The sequence below is a fragment of the Musca autumnalis genome, unplaced genomic scaffold, assembly GCF_047663935.1.
Source record: "Musca autumnalis isolate F117 unplaced genomic scaffold, ASM4766393v1 scaffold_4, whole genome shotgun sequence".
NCBI classification, from domain to species: Eukaryota; Metazoa; Arthropoda; class Insecta; order Diptera; family Muscidae; genus Musca; species Musca autumnalis.
The window spans coordinates 224,795,256-224,811,736 of record NW_027411977.1 but is presented as its reverse complement, the minus strand read 5'-3'; the positions used below and the strand labels follow the sequence as shown (position 1 = coordinate 224,811,736).

The following is a 16,481-nucleotide window of genomic DNA, read 5'->3' as shown; positions in this document are numbered from 1 at the left end:
AGCAAACCTACAAAGGCTCGTGGATTTTTAAAAATATTTTTAGCAAACCTACAAAGGCTCGTGGATTTTTAAAAATATTTTTAGGCCTTTTACAAAGGCTCGTGGATTGTTAAAAATATTTTTAGCAAACCTACAAAGGCTCGTGGATTTTTAAAAATATTTTTAGCAAACCTACAAAGGCTCGTGGATTTTTAAAAATATTTTTAGCAAACCTACAAAGGCTCGTGGATTTTTAAAAATATTTTTAGGCCTTTTACAAAGGCTCGTGGATTGTTAAAAATATTTTTAGCAAACCTACAAAGGCTCGTGTATTTTTAAAAATATTTTTAGCAAACCTACAAAGGCTCGTGGATTTTTAAAAATATTTTTAGCAAACCTACAAAGGCTCGTGGATTTTTAAAAATATTTTTAGGCCTTTTACAAAGGCTCGTGGATTGTTAAAAATATTTTTAGCAAACCTACAAAGGCTCGTGGATTTTTAAAAATATTTTTAGCAAACCTACAAAGGCTCGTGGATTTTTAAAAATATTTTTAGCAAACCTACAAAGGCTCGTGGATTTTTAAAAATATTTTTAGGCCTTTTACAAAGGCTCGTGGATTGTTAAAAATATTTTTAGCAAACCTACAAAGGCTCGTGGATTTTTAAAAATATTTTTAGCAAACCTACAAAGGCTCGTGGATTTTTAAAAATATTTTTAGCAAACCTACAAAGGCTCGTGGATTTTTAAAAATATTTTTAGCAAACCTACAAAGGCTCGTGGATTGTTAAAAATATTTTTAGCAAACCTACAAAGGCTCGTGGATTTTTAAAAATATTTTTAGCAAACCTACAAGGACTCGTGGATTTTTAAAAATATTTTTAGCAAACCTATAAAGGCTCGTGATTTTTTAAAAATATTTTTAGCAAACCTACAAACGCTCGTGGATTTTTAAAAATATTTTTAGCAAACCTATAAAGGCTCGTGGATTTTTAAAAATATTTTTAGCAAACCTACAAGGGCTCGTGGATTTTTAAAAATATTTTTAGCAAACCTACAAAGGCTCGTGGATTTTTAAAAATATTTTTAGCAAACCTACAAAGGCTCGAGGATTTTTAAAAATATTTTTAGCAAACCTACAAAGGCTCGTGGATTTTTAAAAATATTTTTAGCAAACCTACAAAGGCTCGTGGATTTTTAAAAATATTTTTAGCAAACCTACAAAGGCTCGTGGATTTTTAAAAATATTTTTAGCAAACCTACAAAGGCTCGTGGATTTTTAAAAATATTTTTAGGGCAACTACAAAGGCTCGTGGATTTTTAATTATTTTTTAAATATTAATTAATTATTTTTTAAATATATTAAAAATATTTTTAGCAAACCTACAAAGGCTCGTGGATTTTTAAAAATATTTTTAGCAAACCTACAAAGGCTCGTGGATTTTTAAAAATATTTTTAGCCAACCTACAAAGGCTTGTGGATTTTAAAAAATTTTTTTAGCAAACCTACAAAGGTTCGAGGATTTTTAAAAATATTTTTGGCAAACCTACAAAGGCTCGTGGATTTTTAAAAATATTTTTAGCAAACCTACAAAGGCTCGTGGATTTTTAAAAATATTTTTAGCAAACCTACAAAGGCTCGTGGATTTTTAAAAATATTTTTAGCAAACCTACAAAGGCTCGTGGATTTTTAAAAATATTTTTAGCCAACCTACAAAGGCTCGTGGATTTTTAAAAATATTTTTAGCAAACCTACAAAGGCTCGTGGATTTTTAAAAATATTTTTAGCAAACCTACAAAGGCTCGTGGATTTTTAAAAATATTTTTAGCAAACCTACAAAGGCTCGTGGATTTTTAAAAATATTTTTAGCCAACCTACAAAGGCTCGTGGATTTTTAAAAATTTTTTTAGCAAACCTACAAAGGCTCGAGGATTTTTAAAAATATTTTTAGCAAACCTACAAAGGCTCGTGGATTTTTAAAAATATTTTTAGCAAACCTACAAAGGCTCGTGGATTTTTAAAAATATTTTTAGCAAACCTACAAAGGCTCGTGGATTTTTAAAAATATTTTTAGCAAACCTACAAAGGCTCGTGGATTTTTAAAAATTTTTTTAGCAAACCTACAAAGGCTCGAGGATTTTTAAAAATATTTTTAGCAAACCTACAAAGGCTCGTGGATTTTTAAAAATATTTTTAGCAAACCTACAAAGGCTCGTGGATTTTTAAAAATATTTTTAGCAAACCTACAAAGGCTCGTGGATTTTTAAAAATATTTTTAGCAAACCTACAAAGGCTCGTGGACTTTTAAAAATATTTTTAGCAAACCTACAAAGGCTCGTGGACTTTTAAAAATATTTTTAGCAAACCTACAAAGGCTCGTGGATTTTTAAAAATATTTTTAGCAAACCTACAAAGGCTCGTGGATTTTTAAAAATATTTTTAGGGCACCCACAAAGGCTCTTGGATTTTTTAAAATATTTTTAGGGCACCCACAAAGGCTCGTGGATTTTTAAAAATATTTTTAGCAAACCTACAAAGGCTCGTGGATTTTTAAAAATATTTTTAGCAAACCTACAAAGGCTCGTGGATTTTTAAAAATATTTTTAGGGCACCCACAAAGGCTCTTGGATTTTTTAAAATATTTTTAGGGCACCCACAAAGGCTCGTGGATTTTTAAAAATATTTTTAGCAAACCTACAAAGGCTCGTGGATTTTTAAAAATATTTTTAGCAAACCTACAAAGGCTCGTGGATTTTTAAAAATATTTTTAGCAAACCTACAAAGGCTCGTGGATTTTTAAAAATATTTTTAGCAAACCTACAAAGGCTCGTAGATTTTTAAAAATATTTTTAGCAAACCTACAAAGGCTCGTGGATTTTTAAAAATATTTTTAGCAAACCTACAAAGGCTCGTGGATTTTTAAAAATATTTTTAGGCCTTTTACAAAGGCTCGTGGATTGTTAAAAATATTTTTAGCAAACCTACAAAGGCTCGTGGATTTTTAAAAATATTTTTAGCAAACCTACAAAGGCTCGTGGATTTTTAAAAATATTTTTAGCAAACCTACAAAGGCTCGTGGATTTTTAAAAATATTTTTAGGCCTTTTACAAAGGCTCGTGGATTGTTAAAAATATTTTTAGCAAACCTACAAAGGCTCGTGGATTTTTAAAAATATTTTTAGCAAACCTACAAAGGCTCGTGGATTTTTAAAAATATTTTTAGCAAACCTACAAAGGCTCGTGGATTTTTAAAAATATTTTTAGGCCTTTTACAAAGGCTCGTGGATTGTTAAAAATATTTTTAGCAAACCTACAAAGGCTCGTGGATTTTTAAAAATATTTTTAGCAAACCTACAAAGGCTCGTGGATTTTTAAAAATATTTTTAGCAAACCTACAAAGGCTCGTGGATTTTTAAAAATATTTTTAGGCCTTTTACAAAGGCTCGTGGATTGTTAAAAATATTTTTAGCAAACCTACAAAGGCTCGTGGATTTTTAAAAATATTTTTAGCAAACCTACAAAGGCTCGTGGATTTTTAAAAATATTTTTAGCAAACCTACAAAGGCTCGTGGATTTTTAAAAATATTTTTAGGCCTTTTACAAAGGCTCGTGGATTGTTAAAAATATTTTTAGCAAACCTACAAAGGCTCGTGGATTTTTAAATATATTTTTAGCAAACCTATAAAGGCTCGTGGATTTTTAAAAATATTTTTAGCAAACCTACAAAGCCTCGTGGATTTTTAAAAATATTTTTAGCAAACCTACAAAGGCTCGTGGATTTTTAAAAATATTTTTAGCAAACCTACAAAGGCTCGTGGATTTTTAAAAATATTTTTAGCAAACCTACAAAGGCTCGTGGATTTTTTAAAATATTTTTAGCAAACCTACAAAGCCTCGTGGATTTTTAAAAATATTTTTAGCAAACCTACAAAGGCTCGTGGATTTTTAAAAATATTTTTAACAAACCTACAAAGGCTCGTGGATTTTTAAAAATATTTTTAACAAACCTACAAAGGCTCGTGGATTTTTAAAAATATTTTTAGCAAACCTACAAAGGCTCGTGGATTTTTAAAACTATTTTTTTAAAAATATTTTTAGCAAACCTACAAAGGCTCGTGGATTTTTAAAAATATTTTTAGCAAACCTACAAAAATATTTTTAGCAAACCTACAAAGGCTCGTGGATTTTTAAAAATATTTTTAGCAAACCTACAAAGGCTCGTGGATTTTTAAAAATATTTTTAGCAAACCTACAAAAATATTTTTAGCAAACCTACAAAGGCTCGTGGATTTTTAAAAATATTTTTAGCAAACCTACAAAGGCTCGTGGATTTTTAAAAATATTTTAAGCAAACCTACAAAGGCTCGTGGATTTTTAAAAATATTTTTAGCAAACCTACAAAGGCTCGTGGATTTTTAAAAATATTTTTAGGGCACCCACAAAGGCTCGTGGATTTTTCAAAATATTTTTAAGGCACCCACAAAGGCTCGTGGATTTTTCAAAATATTTTTAGGGCACCCACAAAGGCTCGTGGATTTTTAAAAATATTTTTAGGGCAACCACAAAGGCTCGTGGATTTTTAAAAATATTTTTAGGGCACCCACAAAGGCTCGTGGATTTTTAAAAATATTTTTAGGGCACCCACAAAGGCTCGTGGATTTTTAAAAATATTTTTAGGGCACCCACAAAGGCTCGTGGATTTTTAAAAATATTTTTAGGGCACCCACAAAGGATCGTGGATTTTTAAAAATATTTTTAGGGCAACTACAAAGGCTCGTGGATTTTTAAAAATATTTTTAGGGCAACTACAAAGGCTCGTGGATTTTTTAAAATATTTTTAGGGCAACTACAAAGGCTCGTGGATTTTTTAAAATATTTTTAGGGCAACTACAAAGGCTCCTGGATTTTTAAAAATATTTTGAGGCTTTTTATAATACTATTTAAATACCTCCAATACTATTTAAATACCTCCAATTTAATTTTGTTTGCATACAATTTTATTGATTATTTCCCATTCTTCTTTCCATGTTTATTTCGTATTGATTTTGTTCATGTAAACACACGGTGTATTGTTTTTCTAATGTTAACACAATGATGGCTTCCTGCCACGTTCATTGTTTATAGCCAATAGTTTGTAAACAATTTGTATTTCATTAGAGGGAAGCTAAATGTCAGACAGTTCGGCGCAATCTTTAACATTTTCAATATTCCAGTTTCGAAACGCATAACAATCTTTTTGGATAAAACAGTTTTCTTTCCAAAAAAGTTTTGAAAATTCAGTTTCCCAAGTTTTGTATTGCGAATGCATTTTTTCGGCTGTTTCGTTATTCTTATCTTTTGAACATTATAAAAACAAAAACAGTTATAAACAATATTTTACTTATCAAAATTCTGGCATATAATATCAAATCACAAAGCAAACCAATCTATCTATCTGCCGGTTGGTCGCTTCGCCGAGCAAAACAAAAGGTGATTAAAATACCGTCATAGATAAAGCTACCACCGAACTCTGGTAAACATGTAGACTAACAAAAACTTAATTTTACCCATTTCATTAAACAATAAGCCAGTCATAACTGAAGACCTAAAACCCAAATTTCCTCTCTTTTACTTGCAGTTCCCCCAATACTCTGTAAATATAGATTCTAATCTGGAGTCTTTGGAGCTGGTATTGCCACAAAAATGTCAAATCAAACGGAAGTGGATTATGAAAAACAATTTCAAGAGGACCTGGCCAAGGCTACCGCCCTAAGTTTAGAACAAGAGGCCTTAGATGAATACAATAGGGCCAAGAAATATGGCTCTGCCTATGCCCAGTCATCGCAGCAGGAAGCCAAGAATAAACTATATGCCCAATTAAGGCGTCAACAATATGCCCGTACCACCTCATCGGGGGAAAATAATTCCAATAGCTATGCGGCAACACCACAACATGTATCATTGGCCCTGCCAAAATTGCAACAAACTCAACGGCGCCATTCCGAAGCCAACAATCATAACACATTATCAAGCGATGTGGTGGAACGTTCAAAGACCCCGCCTGCATCCTCATCATCGACGGTGGCAGATGATTTAATTAACTTTGCTAGTCCTACCTCAAAAAATCCCGAAAGCTCTTCATTTGAGAAATTAATTGAAGATTTGCAAAAGCTGCAAACCACAAATCCTCAAAGTGCCCTGGTGCCGTTGGGTCCAACTGCGGCAGCGCCTATGTATCCATCGGCTGCAGCAGCAGGATCATTTCACCATGCAGCAGCAGCAGGGGGAGCCCCTATGTATGCTCAACCCGGTAGTGCTGCAGCTGTCCAAGCACCTCTTCAACAATATGCTGCACCCCTTGGTCCAGGTGGCATGCAACTGGTGCCATTTGTACCCACAGCCCAACAACAAAAGGTACCTCTGACCAATGATGAGCTGAAAAAGCTATATAGTATGACACCACCACCACATAGTGCTCCCATTTATCCACGGCCACCAGCAATGGGTTTTATACCTCCTATGGGTACACCAGGATATTATACACCACCACCCCATATGATGATGGGTGGTGCAGCACCATATTCTGCGCCATTGCAATATCCTGCCAATGCATATGGATTTCAATTTCAACCAATGGCAGCAGGGCAAACCTATCCTTATGCAGCCAGCAATATGTCGTCTTCCTCGGCATCTTCTTTGAACTCTTCCATGGCCAGTGGTATAAATCACATGAAACCATTGAATCATACGGCGCCCCAGGCATTTTCCCAACACAACAGTAGCAGTAATAGCTTTAATCAATTACATTCCTCTGCCGCCGCAAACATGAATCAAACAATGGGTGCCACCGCCGCTGCCTCATCCTCCTCCGCATCTACATCAGCTGCATCTGTGGCAGCCTCAGCTCAATCAAATGGCCTTAATGCTGCTGCAAGGCGCCAAACACCGCCTGCACGCAAAATGTCACGGGTGCCTGGTTCAGATTTAATCGATTTATCCCATGAAGATGAGTAGGTTTTGAAAATGTTTTATTTTTTGCATATGGAATTTGTTTTAACTGGATTTTTATTCTTTACAGTTCCCGTGTTAGTGTATTGGAAGCCTTTGATCCTTTACTCAATGAAAACAGTGATGGTAAGCTTTAAGTTTTTTTCTTTAATATCCCCCACACTGAAACGTTCACATGTTAGTCCATGCAACATTCACCAAACAAAGAAGAGTTAGGGCTACGGTAGTCCTATCATAAAAAAAATCTCGTGTATTTTTATAAATATTTTCAAATAACCTACAATGCGCCTAGGATGTTTTTTCAATACTATTAGGGCATCTGCCAAGGCTCGTGGGGTTTTAAAAATATTTTCAGGGCATTGGCAAAGGCTCGTAGATTTTTAAATATATTTTATGGCATCTACGAAGGCTCGTGGATTTTTGAAAATATTTTTAGGGCAACCAGAAGGGCTAGTGGATTTTTAAACATATTTTCAGGGCACCCAGAAAGTCTCGTGGATTTTTAAAAATATTTTTAAACCACCCAGAAAGGCTTCTGGATTTTTAAAACTATTTTTAGGGTACCCAGAAAGGCTCGTGTATTTTTAAAATTATTTTTATGGCACACAGATTTTTTTCGTGGATTTTTAAAAATATCTTTAGGGCACCTAGAAAGGCTTGTGGATTTTTAATAATATTTTTGGGGCACCCAGAAAGGCTCGTGGATTTTTAAAACTATTTTCAGGGCACCCAGAAAGGCTCGTGGATTTTTAAAACTATTTTCGTGGATTTTTAAAAATATTTTTGGGGCACCCAGAAAGGCTCGTGGATTTTTAAAACTATTTTTAAGGCAACCAGAAAGGCTCGTGGATTTTTAAAACTATTTTTAAGGCAACCAGAAAGGCTCGTGGATTTTTAAAACTATTTTTAAGGCAACCAGAAAGGCTCGTGGATTTTTAAAACTATTTTTAGGGCACCCAGAAAGGCTCGTGGATTTTTAAAACTATTTTTAGGGCACCCAGAAAGGCTTGTGGATTTTTAAAACTATTTTTAGGGCACCCAGAAAGGCTTGTGGATTTTCAAAAATATTTTTAGGGCTACTACAAAGGCTCGTGGATTTTTAAAAATATTTTTAGGGCTACTACAAAGGCTCGTGGATTTTTTAAAATATTTTTAGGGCAACCAAAAAGGCTCGTGCATTTTTAGAAATATTTTTAGAGCAATAAGAAAGGCTTGTGTATTTTTAAAAATATATTTAGGGCACCTACCAAGGCTCGTGGATTTGTAAAAATATTTTCAGGGCATCTGCAAAGGCTCGTGGGGTTTTAAGAATATTTTCAGGGCATCTGCAAAGGCTCGTCGATTTTTAAAAATATTGTTAGGGCACCCAGAAACGATCGTGGATTTTTCAAACTATTTTTAGGGCACCCAGAAAGGATCGTGGATTTTTAAAACTATTTTTAGGGCACCCAGAAAGGTTCGTGGGGTTTTAAAACAATTTTTAGGGCACCCAGAAACGATCGTGGATTTTTAAAACTATTTTTAGGGCACCCAGAAAGGATCGTGGATTTTTTAAAACTATTTTTAGGTCACCCAGAATGGCTCGTGGATTTTTTACAATAATTTTAGGGCACCAAAAAAAGGAACGTGGATTTTTAAAAATATTTTTAGGGCACACAGAAAGGCTCGTGTATTTTTAAAACTATTTTTAGGGCACCCAGGTACCCAGAAAGGCTCGTGGATTTTCAAAAATATTTTTGGGGCACCCAGAAAGGCTCGTGGATTTTTAAAACTATTTTTAGGGAAACCAGAAAGGCTCGTGAATTTTTAAAACTATTTTTTTGGGCACCCAGAAAGGCTCGTGGATTTTTAAAACTAGTTTTAGGGCACCCAGAAAGGCTCGTGGATTTTTAAAACTAGTTTTAGGGCACCCAGAAAGGCTCGTGGATTTTTAAAACTATTTTTTGGGCACCCAGAAAGGCTCGTGGATTTTTAAAACTAGTTTTAGGGCACCCAGAAAGGCTCGTGGATTTTTAAAACTATTTTTTGGGCACCCAGAAAGGCTCGTGGATTTTTAAAACTAGTTTTAGGGCACCCAGAAAGGCTCGTGGATTTTTAAAACTATTTTTAGGGCACCCAGAAAGGCTCGTGGATTTTTAAAACTATTTTTAGGGCACCCAGAAAGGCTCGTGGATTTTTAAAACTATTTTTAGGGCACCCAGAAAGGCTCGTGGATTTTTAAAACTATTTTTAGGGCACCCAGAAAGGCTCGTGGATTTTTAAAACTATTTTTAGGGCACCCAGAAAGGCTCGTGGATATTTTTAGGGCAACTACCAAGGCTCGTGGATTTTTAAAAATATTTTTAGGGCAACTACCAAGGCTCGTGGATTTTTAAAAATATTTTTAGGGCAACTACCAAGGCTCGTGGATTTTTAAAAATATTTTTAGGGCAACTACCAAGGCTCGTGGATTTTTAAAAATATTTTTAGGGCAACTACCAAGGCTCGTGGATTTTTAAAAATATTTTTAGGGCAACTACCAAGGCTCGTGGATTTTTAAAAATATTTTTAGGGCAACTACCAAGGCTCGTGGATTTTTAAAAATATTTTTAGGGCAACTACCAAGGCTCGTGGATTTTTAAAAATATTTTTAGGGCAACTACCAAGGCTCGTGGATTTTTAAAAATATTTTTAGGGCAACTACCAAGGCTCGTGGATTTTTAAAAATATTTTTAGGGCAACTACCAAGGCTCGTGGATTTTTAAAAATATTTTTAGGGCAACTACCAAGGCTCGTGGATTTTTAAAAATATTTTTAGGGCAACTACCAAGGCTCGTGGATTTTTAAAAATATTTTTGGGCACCTAGAAAGGCCTGTGAATTTTTAAAAATAATTTTGGGGATTCTAGAATGGCTCGTGGATTTTTAAAAATATTTTAGGGCTCCCAGAAAGGTTCGTGGATTTTTAAAAATATTTTAGGGCACCCAGAAAGGCTCGTGGATTTAAAAAAAAAGCATTTTTAAAGCACCCAGAAAGGCTCGTGGATTTTTAAAACTATTTTTAGGGCACCCAGAAAGGCTCGTGGATTTTTAAAAATATTTTTGGGGCACCTAAAAATTCTCATGGATTTTTAATAATATTTTTGGGGCACCTAGAAAGGCTCGTGTATTTTTAAAAATATTTGTGGGGCACATAGAAAGGCTCGTGGATTTTTAAAAATATTTGTGGGGCACTTAGAAAGGCTCGTGGATTTTTTAAATATTTGTGGGGCACTTAGAAAGGCTCGTGGATTTTTAAAATATTTGTGGGGCACTTAGAAAGGCTCGTGGATTTTTAAAATATTTTTGGGGAACCCAGAAAGGCTCGTGGATTTTTAAAAATATTTTTGGGGCACATAGAAAGGCTCGTGGATTTCCAAATATATTTTTAGGGCAACTACAAAGACACGTGGAGTTTTATTGACACTTTCTGATAGAAAAGGGTGCTTCTATAGACCCTTTCAGATATAAAGGGTGCTTCTATAGACCCTTTCAGATATAAAGGGTGCTTCTATAGACCCTTTCAGATATAAAGGGTGCTTCTATAGACCCTTTCAGATATAAACTGTGCTTCTATAGACCCTTTCAGATATAAAGGGTGCTTCTATAGACCCTTTCAGATATAAAGGGTGCTTCTATAGACCCTTTCAGATATAAAGGGTGCTTCTATAGACCCTTTCAGATATAAAGGGTGCTTCTATAGACCCTTTCAGATATAAAGGGTGCTTCTATAGACCCTTTCAGATATAAAGGGTGCTTCTATAGACCCTTTCAGATATAAAGGGTGCTTCTATAGACCCTTTCAGATATAAAGGGTGCTTCTATAGACCCTTTCAGATATAAAGGGTGATTCTATAGACCCTTTCAGATATAAAGGGTGCTTCTATAGACCCTTTCAGATATAAAGGGTGCTTCTATAGACCCTTTCAGATATAAAGGGTGCTTCTATAGACCCTTTCAGATATAAAGGGTGCTTCTATAGACCCTTTCAGATATAAAGGGTGCTTCTATAGACCCTTTCAGATATAAAGGGTGATTCTATAGACCCTTTCAGATATAAAGGGTGCTTCTATAGACCCTTTCAGATATAAAGGGTGCTTCTATAGACCCTTTCAGATATAAAGGGTGCTTCTATAGACCCTTTCAGATATAAAGGGTGATTCTATAGACCCTTTCAGATATAAAGGGTGCTTCTATAGACCCTTTCAGATATAAAGGGTGCTTCTATAGACCCTTTCAGATATAAAGGGTGCTTCTATAGACCCTTTCAGATATAAAGGGTGCTTCTATAGACCCTTTCAGATATAAAGGGTGCTTCAATAGACCCTTTCAGATATAAAGGGTGCTTCTATAGACCTTTTCAGATATAAAGGGTGCTTCTATAGACCTTTTCAGATATAAAGGGTGCTTCTATAGACCCTTTCAGATATAAAGGGTGCTTCTATAGACCCTTTCAGATATAAAGGGTGCTTCTATAGACCCTTTCAGATATAAAGGGTGCTTCTATAAACCCTTTCAGATATAAAGGGTGCTTCTATAGACCCTTTCAGATATAAAGGGTGCTTCTATAGACCCTTTCATATATAAAGGGTGCTTCTATAGACCCTTTCAGATATAAAGGGTGCTTCTATAGACCCTTTCAGATATAAAGGGTGCTTCTATAGACCCTTTCAGATATAAAGGGTGCTTCTATAGACCCTTTCAGATATAACGGGTGCTTCTATAGACCCTTTCAGATATAAAAGGTGCTTCTATAGACCCTTTCAGATATAAAGGGTGCTTCTATAGACCCTTTCAGATATAAAGGGTGCTTCTATAGACCCTTTCAGATATAAAGGGTGCTTCTATAGACCCTTTCAGATATAAAGGGTGCTTCTATAGACCCTTTCAGATATAAAGGGTGCTTCTATAGACCCTTTCAGATATAAAGGGTGCTTCTATAGACCCTTTCAGATATAAAGGGTGCTTCTATAGACCCTTTCAGATATAAAGGGTGCTTCTATAGACCCTTTCAGATATAAAGGGTGCTTCTATAGACCCTTTCAGATATAAAGGGTGCTTCTATAGACCCTTTCAGATATAAAGGGTGCTTCTATAGACCCTTTCAGATATAAAGGGTGCTTCTATAGACCCTTTCAGATATAAAGGGTGCTTCTATAGACCCTTTCAGATATAAAGGGTGCTTCTATAGACCCTTTCAGATATAAAGGGTGCTTCTATAGACCCTTTCATATATAAAGGGTGCTTCTATAGACCCTTTCATATATAAAGGGTGCTTCTATAGACCCTTTCATATATAAAGGGTGCTTCTATAGACCCTTTCATATATAAAGGGTGCTTCTATAGACCCTTTCAGATATAAAGGGTGCTTCTATAGACCCTTTCAGATATAAAGGGTGCTTCTATAGACCCTTTCAGATATAAAGGGTGCTTCTATAGACCCTTTCAGATATAAAGGGTGCTTCTATAGACCCTTTCAGATATAAAGGGTGCTTCTATAGACCCTTTCAGATATAAAGGGTGCTTCTATAGACCCTTTCAGATATAAAGGGTGCTTCTATAGACCCTTTCAGATATAAAGGGTGCTTCTATAGACCCTTTCAGATATAAAGGGTGCTTCTATAGACCCTTTCAGATATAAAGGGTGCTTCTATAGACCCTTTCAGATATAAAGGGTGCTTCTATAGACCCTTTCAGATATAAAGGGTGCTTCTATAGACCCTTTCAGATATAAAGGGTGCTTCTATAGACCCTTTCAGATATAAAGGGTGCTTCTATAGACCCTTTCAGATATAAAGGGTGCTTCTATAGACCCTTTCAGATATAAAGGGTGCTTCTATAGACCCTTTCAGATATAAAGGGTGCTTCTATAGACCCTTTCAGATATAAAGGGTGCTTCTATAGACCCTTTCAGATATAAAGGGTGCTTCTATAGACCCTTTCAGATATAAAGGGTGCTTCTATAGACCCTTTCAGATATAAAGGGTGCTTCTATAGACCCTTTCAGATATAAAGGGTGCTTCTATAGACCCTTTCAGATATAAAGGGTGCTTCTATAGACCCTTTCAGATATAAAGGGTGCTTCTATAGACCCTTTCAGATATAAAGGGTGCTTCTATAGACCCTTTCAGATATAAAGGGTGCTTCTATAGACCCTTTCAGATATAAAGGGTGCTTCTATAGACCCTTTCAGATATAAAGGGTGCTTCTATAGACCCTTTCAGATATAAAGGGTGCTTCTATAGACTGGGTATAGAACTTGGAGTATTGGATGTTTTTCTGCTTACTGAATGGAATTGAAACATTACAAAACTCAAAATTATTTATTTCCCCTTACAAGCATGCTAATTTTTCCGAGTTTTTTTAATTTGATATTCAAATATGTGTATGTGTTTGTTGTCCCCCTATTACCAAAAAATTGAATATACATTTCTCTATATGATGATGATTATCCTTAAAACTTTCTTTTTCTCTTTCTCTCTTTTTGTAATTTCAGTTACCAAAAGACTTACTAAAAATTAGATATGAAAAAGAACAATAAAAACCAAAACGAACTGTAACTAAAAATTGTATTAAAAAAAAAAAAACAAACCAAAAAATGCCACTGAGAAAAATGCTCTCTAAGCCAGTTTCGAACAAGAAAAAATTTATTTTGACTAACAAAAATCGAAGTAAAAAACTGAGGTTACACCAACAAACGAAAGATAGATAAAACACCAAAACGACGATGAGTATTTGATGCAGCTACTGAGCTAAGGGTCTGATTAGAAATTTAAAAAAAAAACATGTTTTCCTTTTTCCTCGATTTTAATTTCGAGTTAAAAAATTGATTGCCAAAAACAAAACGCAGCCTATAATATTGTATTTCATGGATATAATTTTAAATATTTTAACAAAATTTTCCAAATTATTTTAGTTTTGTTTCTTAAACAACAGGAGGAAAGTTTTGAAATTTTTATTATATACATATATTATCAATTATAGTATTCACAAAAAACCAATGTACGTATTATTAACCTAAAAAAAAAACAAACAACAATTTGTAAATTTTCTCATAATTTTGTTTTTCTTGTTTCACATTTTAAAATTCATTCAATAAATATCATTCAATTCATTTAAAACCCAAATTCGTACATTTTTATCTGATAACAGTGGTGCCCTCTTTGCTGTTGTTTTCATTTTTGTATAAAAAGACATTAAACAATCATTTCTTGTGTCCATCTTGAAAAAAACTTGTTGTTGTTTTTGTGTGTGTTTCTTTTTTGTATTTTATTATCATTGTATTGAGATAAAAATGTCTGCGAATAAACCAGAAATGTTCATTACAAACCAACAAAAAACTCTGTTGTTTTATTCCTTTCAACTTTAAATAGAAACCAAGAAGAAGATGAAGAAGAAAGGGTTTGTTGTCTTTTATACCAAAATTTGTTTGCTCTAATACAAATTGTATCCATCAAAATTCGTTATCAGTCACTTTTTTATTTGCATATTCCCTATTTTAAGCAAATTTTGAATGCAATCTCAAAAGACCGAAATCATTTAACACTTCCCCCCTTTAGCCTCTTAGCCTCTCTACTGCTGCATTTTTATATGGCTCATTGTTGTTTTTTTTTTTTGTTTGTTTTATCTATCTTTGGGTTATTGTTGTTGCCTATTATTTAAAAAATGGCTAACAAAAAAAAAGAAATTTTAGAATTTATTCCTTTAAGGCATTTCTTACATTTTGATAAAATTCACAATCGTTCACAGTTGGTTTTGTTTGTTCCACGAATAATACAAGAAAGCTAAGATTTCCCACTAACACACCCCCTGAAAGCATAAATTCTAACCCCTCCCTGCATAGCATATTAGTACTTAACTATCCGTTCAACTTCGTGTTGTGGATCTCCCTTGGACACTATTTTTGTAGATAGATTTCTTCCAAGGACCATAAACGTTGACATATTTATATCCTGCTATACATAAAACAATCAATAAGATCATCTTCTATAGAGAAATCGATCTAGAAGATCGTCTTCTATATAGAAGTTGGCCTATGAGGTTGCGGTCCATACAGAAATCGACATATGGGGTGATTTTCTATACAGAAGTCAACCTATGAGGTCATCTCCCATATAAATGTCAAACAATGAAGTCGTCTTCTACACAGAAGTCGATCTATGAGGCCGTCTTCTATATAGAAGTCGACATATGGGGTCGTCTTCTATACGGAGGTTGATAAATGGGGTCTTCTTTTATACAGAAGCCGAACTATGTGGTCGTTTTCTATACAGAAGCCAACCTATGAGGTCGTCTTCCATGCAGAAATCAACCTATGAGGTCGTCGTCTATATACAGAAGTCGACCTATGAGGTCGTCTTCTATACAGAAGTCGACCTATCAGGTCGTCTTCTATACAGAAGTCGACCTATCTGGTCGTCTTCTTTACAGAAGTCGACCTATGAGGCCGTCTTCTATACAGAAGTCGACCTATGAGGTCGTCTCCTATACAGAAGTCGACCTATGAGATCGTCTTCTATACAGAAGTCGACCTATGAGATCGTCTTCTATACAGAAGTCGACCTATGAGATCGTCTTCTATACAGAAGTCGACCTATGAGGTCGTCTTCTATACAGAAGTCGACCTATGAGGTCGTCTTCTATACAGAAGTCGTGCTATAAAGTTGTATTCTATAGAGAAGTCGACCTATGAGGTCGTCTTCTATACAGAAGTCGACCTATGAGGTCGTCTTCTATACAGAAGTCGACCTATGAGGTCGTCTTTTATACAGAAGTCGACCTATGAGGTCATCTTCTATACAGAAGTCGACCTATGAGGTCGTCTTTTATACAGAAGTCGACCTATGAGGTCATCTTCTATACAGAAGTCGGCCTATGAGGTCATCTTCTATACAGAAGTCGACCTATGAGGTCATATTCTATACAGAAGTCGATCTATGAGGTCATATTCTATACAGAAGTCGACCTATGAGGTCGTCTTATATACAAAAGTCTACCTATGAGGTCGTCTTCTAAACAGAAGTCGACCTATGAGGTCGTCTTCTAAACAGAAGTCGACCTATGAGGTCATCTTCTATACAGAAATCGGCCTATGAGGTCATCTTCTATACAGAAGTCGACCTATGAGGTCATATTCTATACAGAAGTCGACCTATGAGGTCATATTCTATACAGAAGTCGACCTATGAGGTCGTCTTATATACAAAAGTCTACCTATGAGGTCGTCTTCTAAACAGAAGTCGACCTATGAGGTCGTCTTCTAAACAGAAGTCGACCTATGAGGTCGTCTTCTATACAGAAGTCGACCTATGAGGTCGTCTTCTATACAGAAGTCGTCCATGAGGTCGTCTTCTATACAGAAGTCGTCCATGAGGTCGTCTTCTATACAGAAGTCGACCATGAGGTCGTCTTCTATACAGAAGTCGACCTATGAGGTCGTCTCCTATACAGAAATCGACCTATGAGGTCGAATTCTATACAGAAGTCGAACTTTGAGATC

At 34.9% G+C, this 16,481-nt stretch overlaps 1 protein-coding gene across 6 annotated transcripts in view; it reads left to right on the top strand.

Annotated features, from left to right (window-relative positions):
• The window catches only part of Pi3K68D (phosphatidylinositol-4-phosphate 3-kinase catalytic subunit Pi3K68D), an 86,346-nt gene that overhangs the window by 21,058 nt on the left and 48,807 nt on the right, over window positions 1-16,481 (top strand). For all 6 annotated transcript variants that reach the window (XM_073986845.1, XM_073986846.1, XM_073986848.1 and 3 more), the window contains 2 exons: window positions 5,596-6,967; window positions 7,036-7,091. In XM_073986845.1, coding sequence (XP_073842946.1) covers window positions 5,661-6,967; window positions 7,036-7,091 — 1,363 coding nt within the window. In that variant the 5' untranslated portion in view covers window positions 5,596-5,660. The remainder of the gene's footprint in view (window positions 1-5,595; window positions 6,968-7,035; window positions 7,092-16,481) is intronic.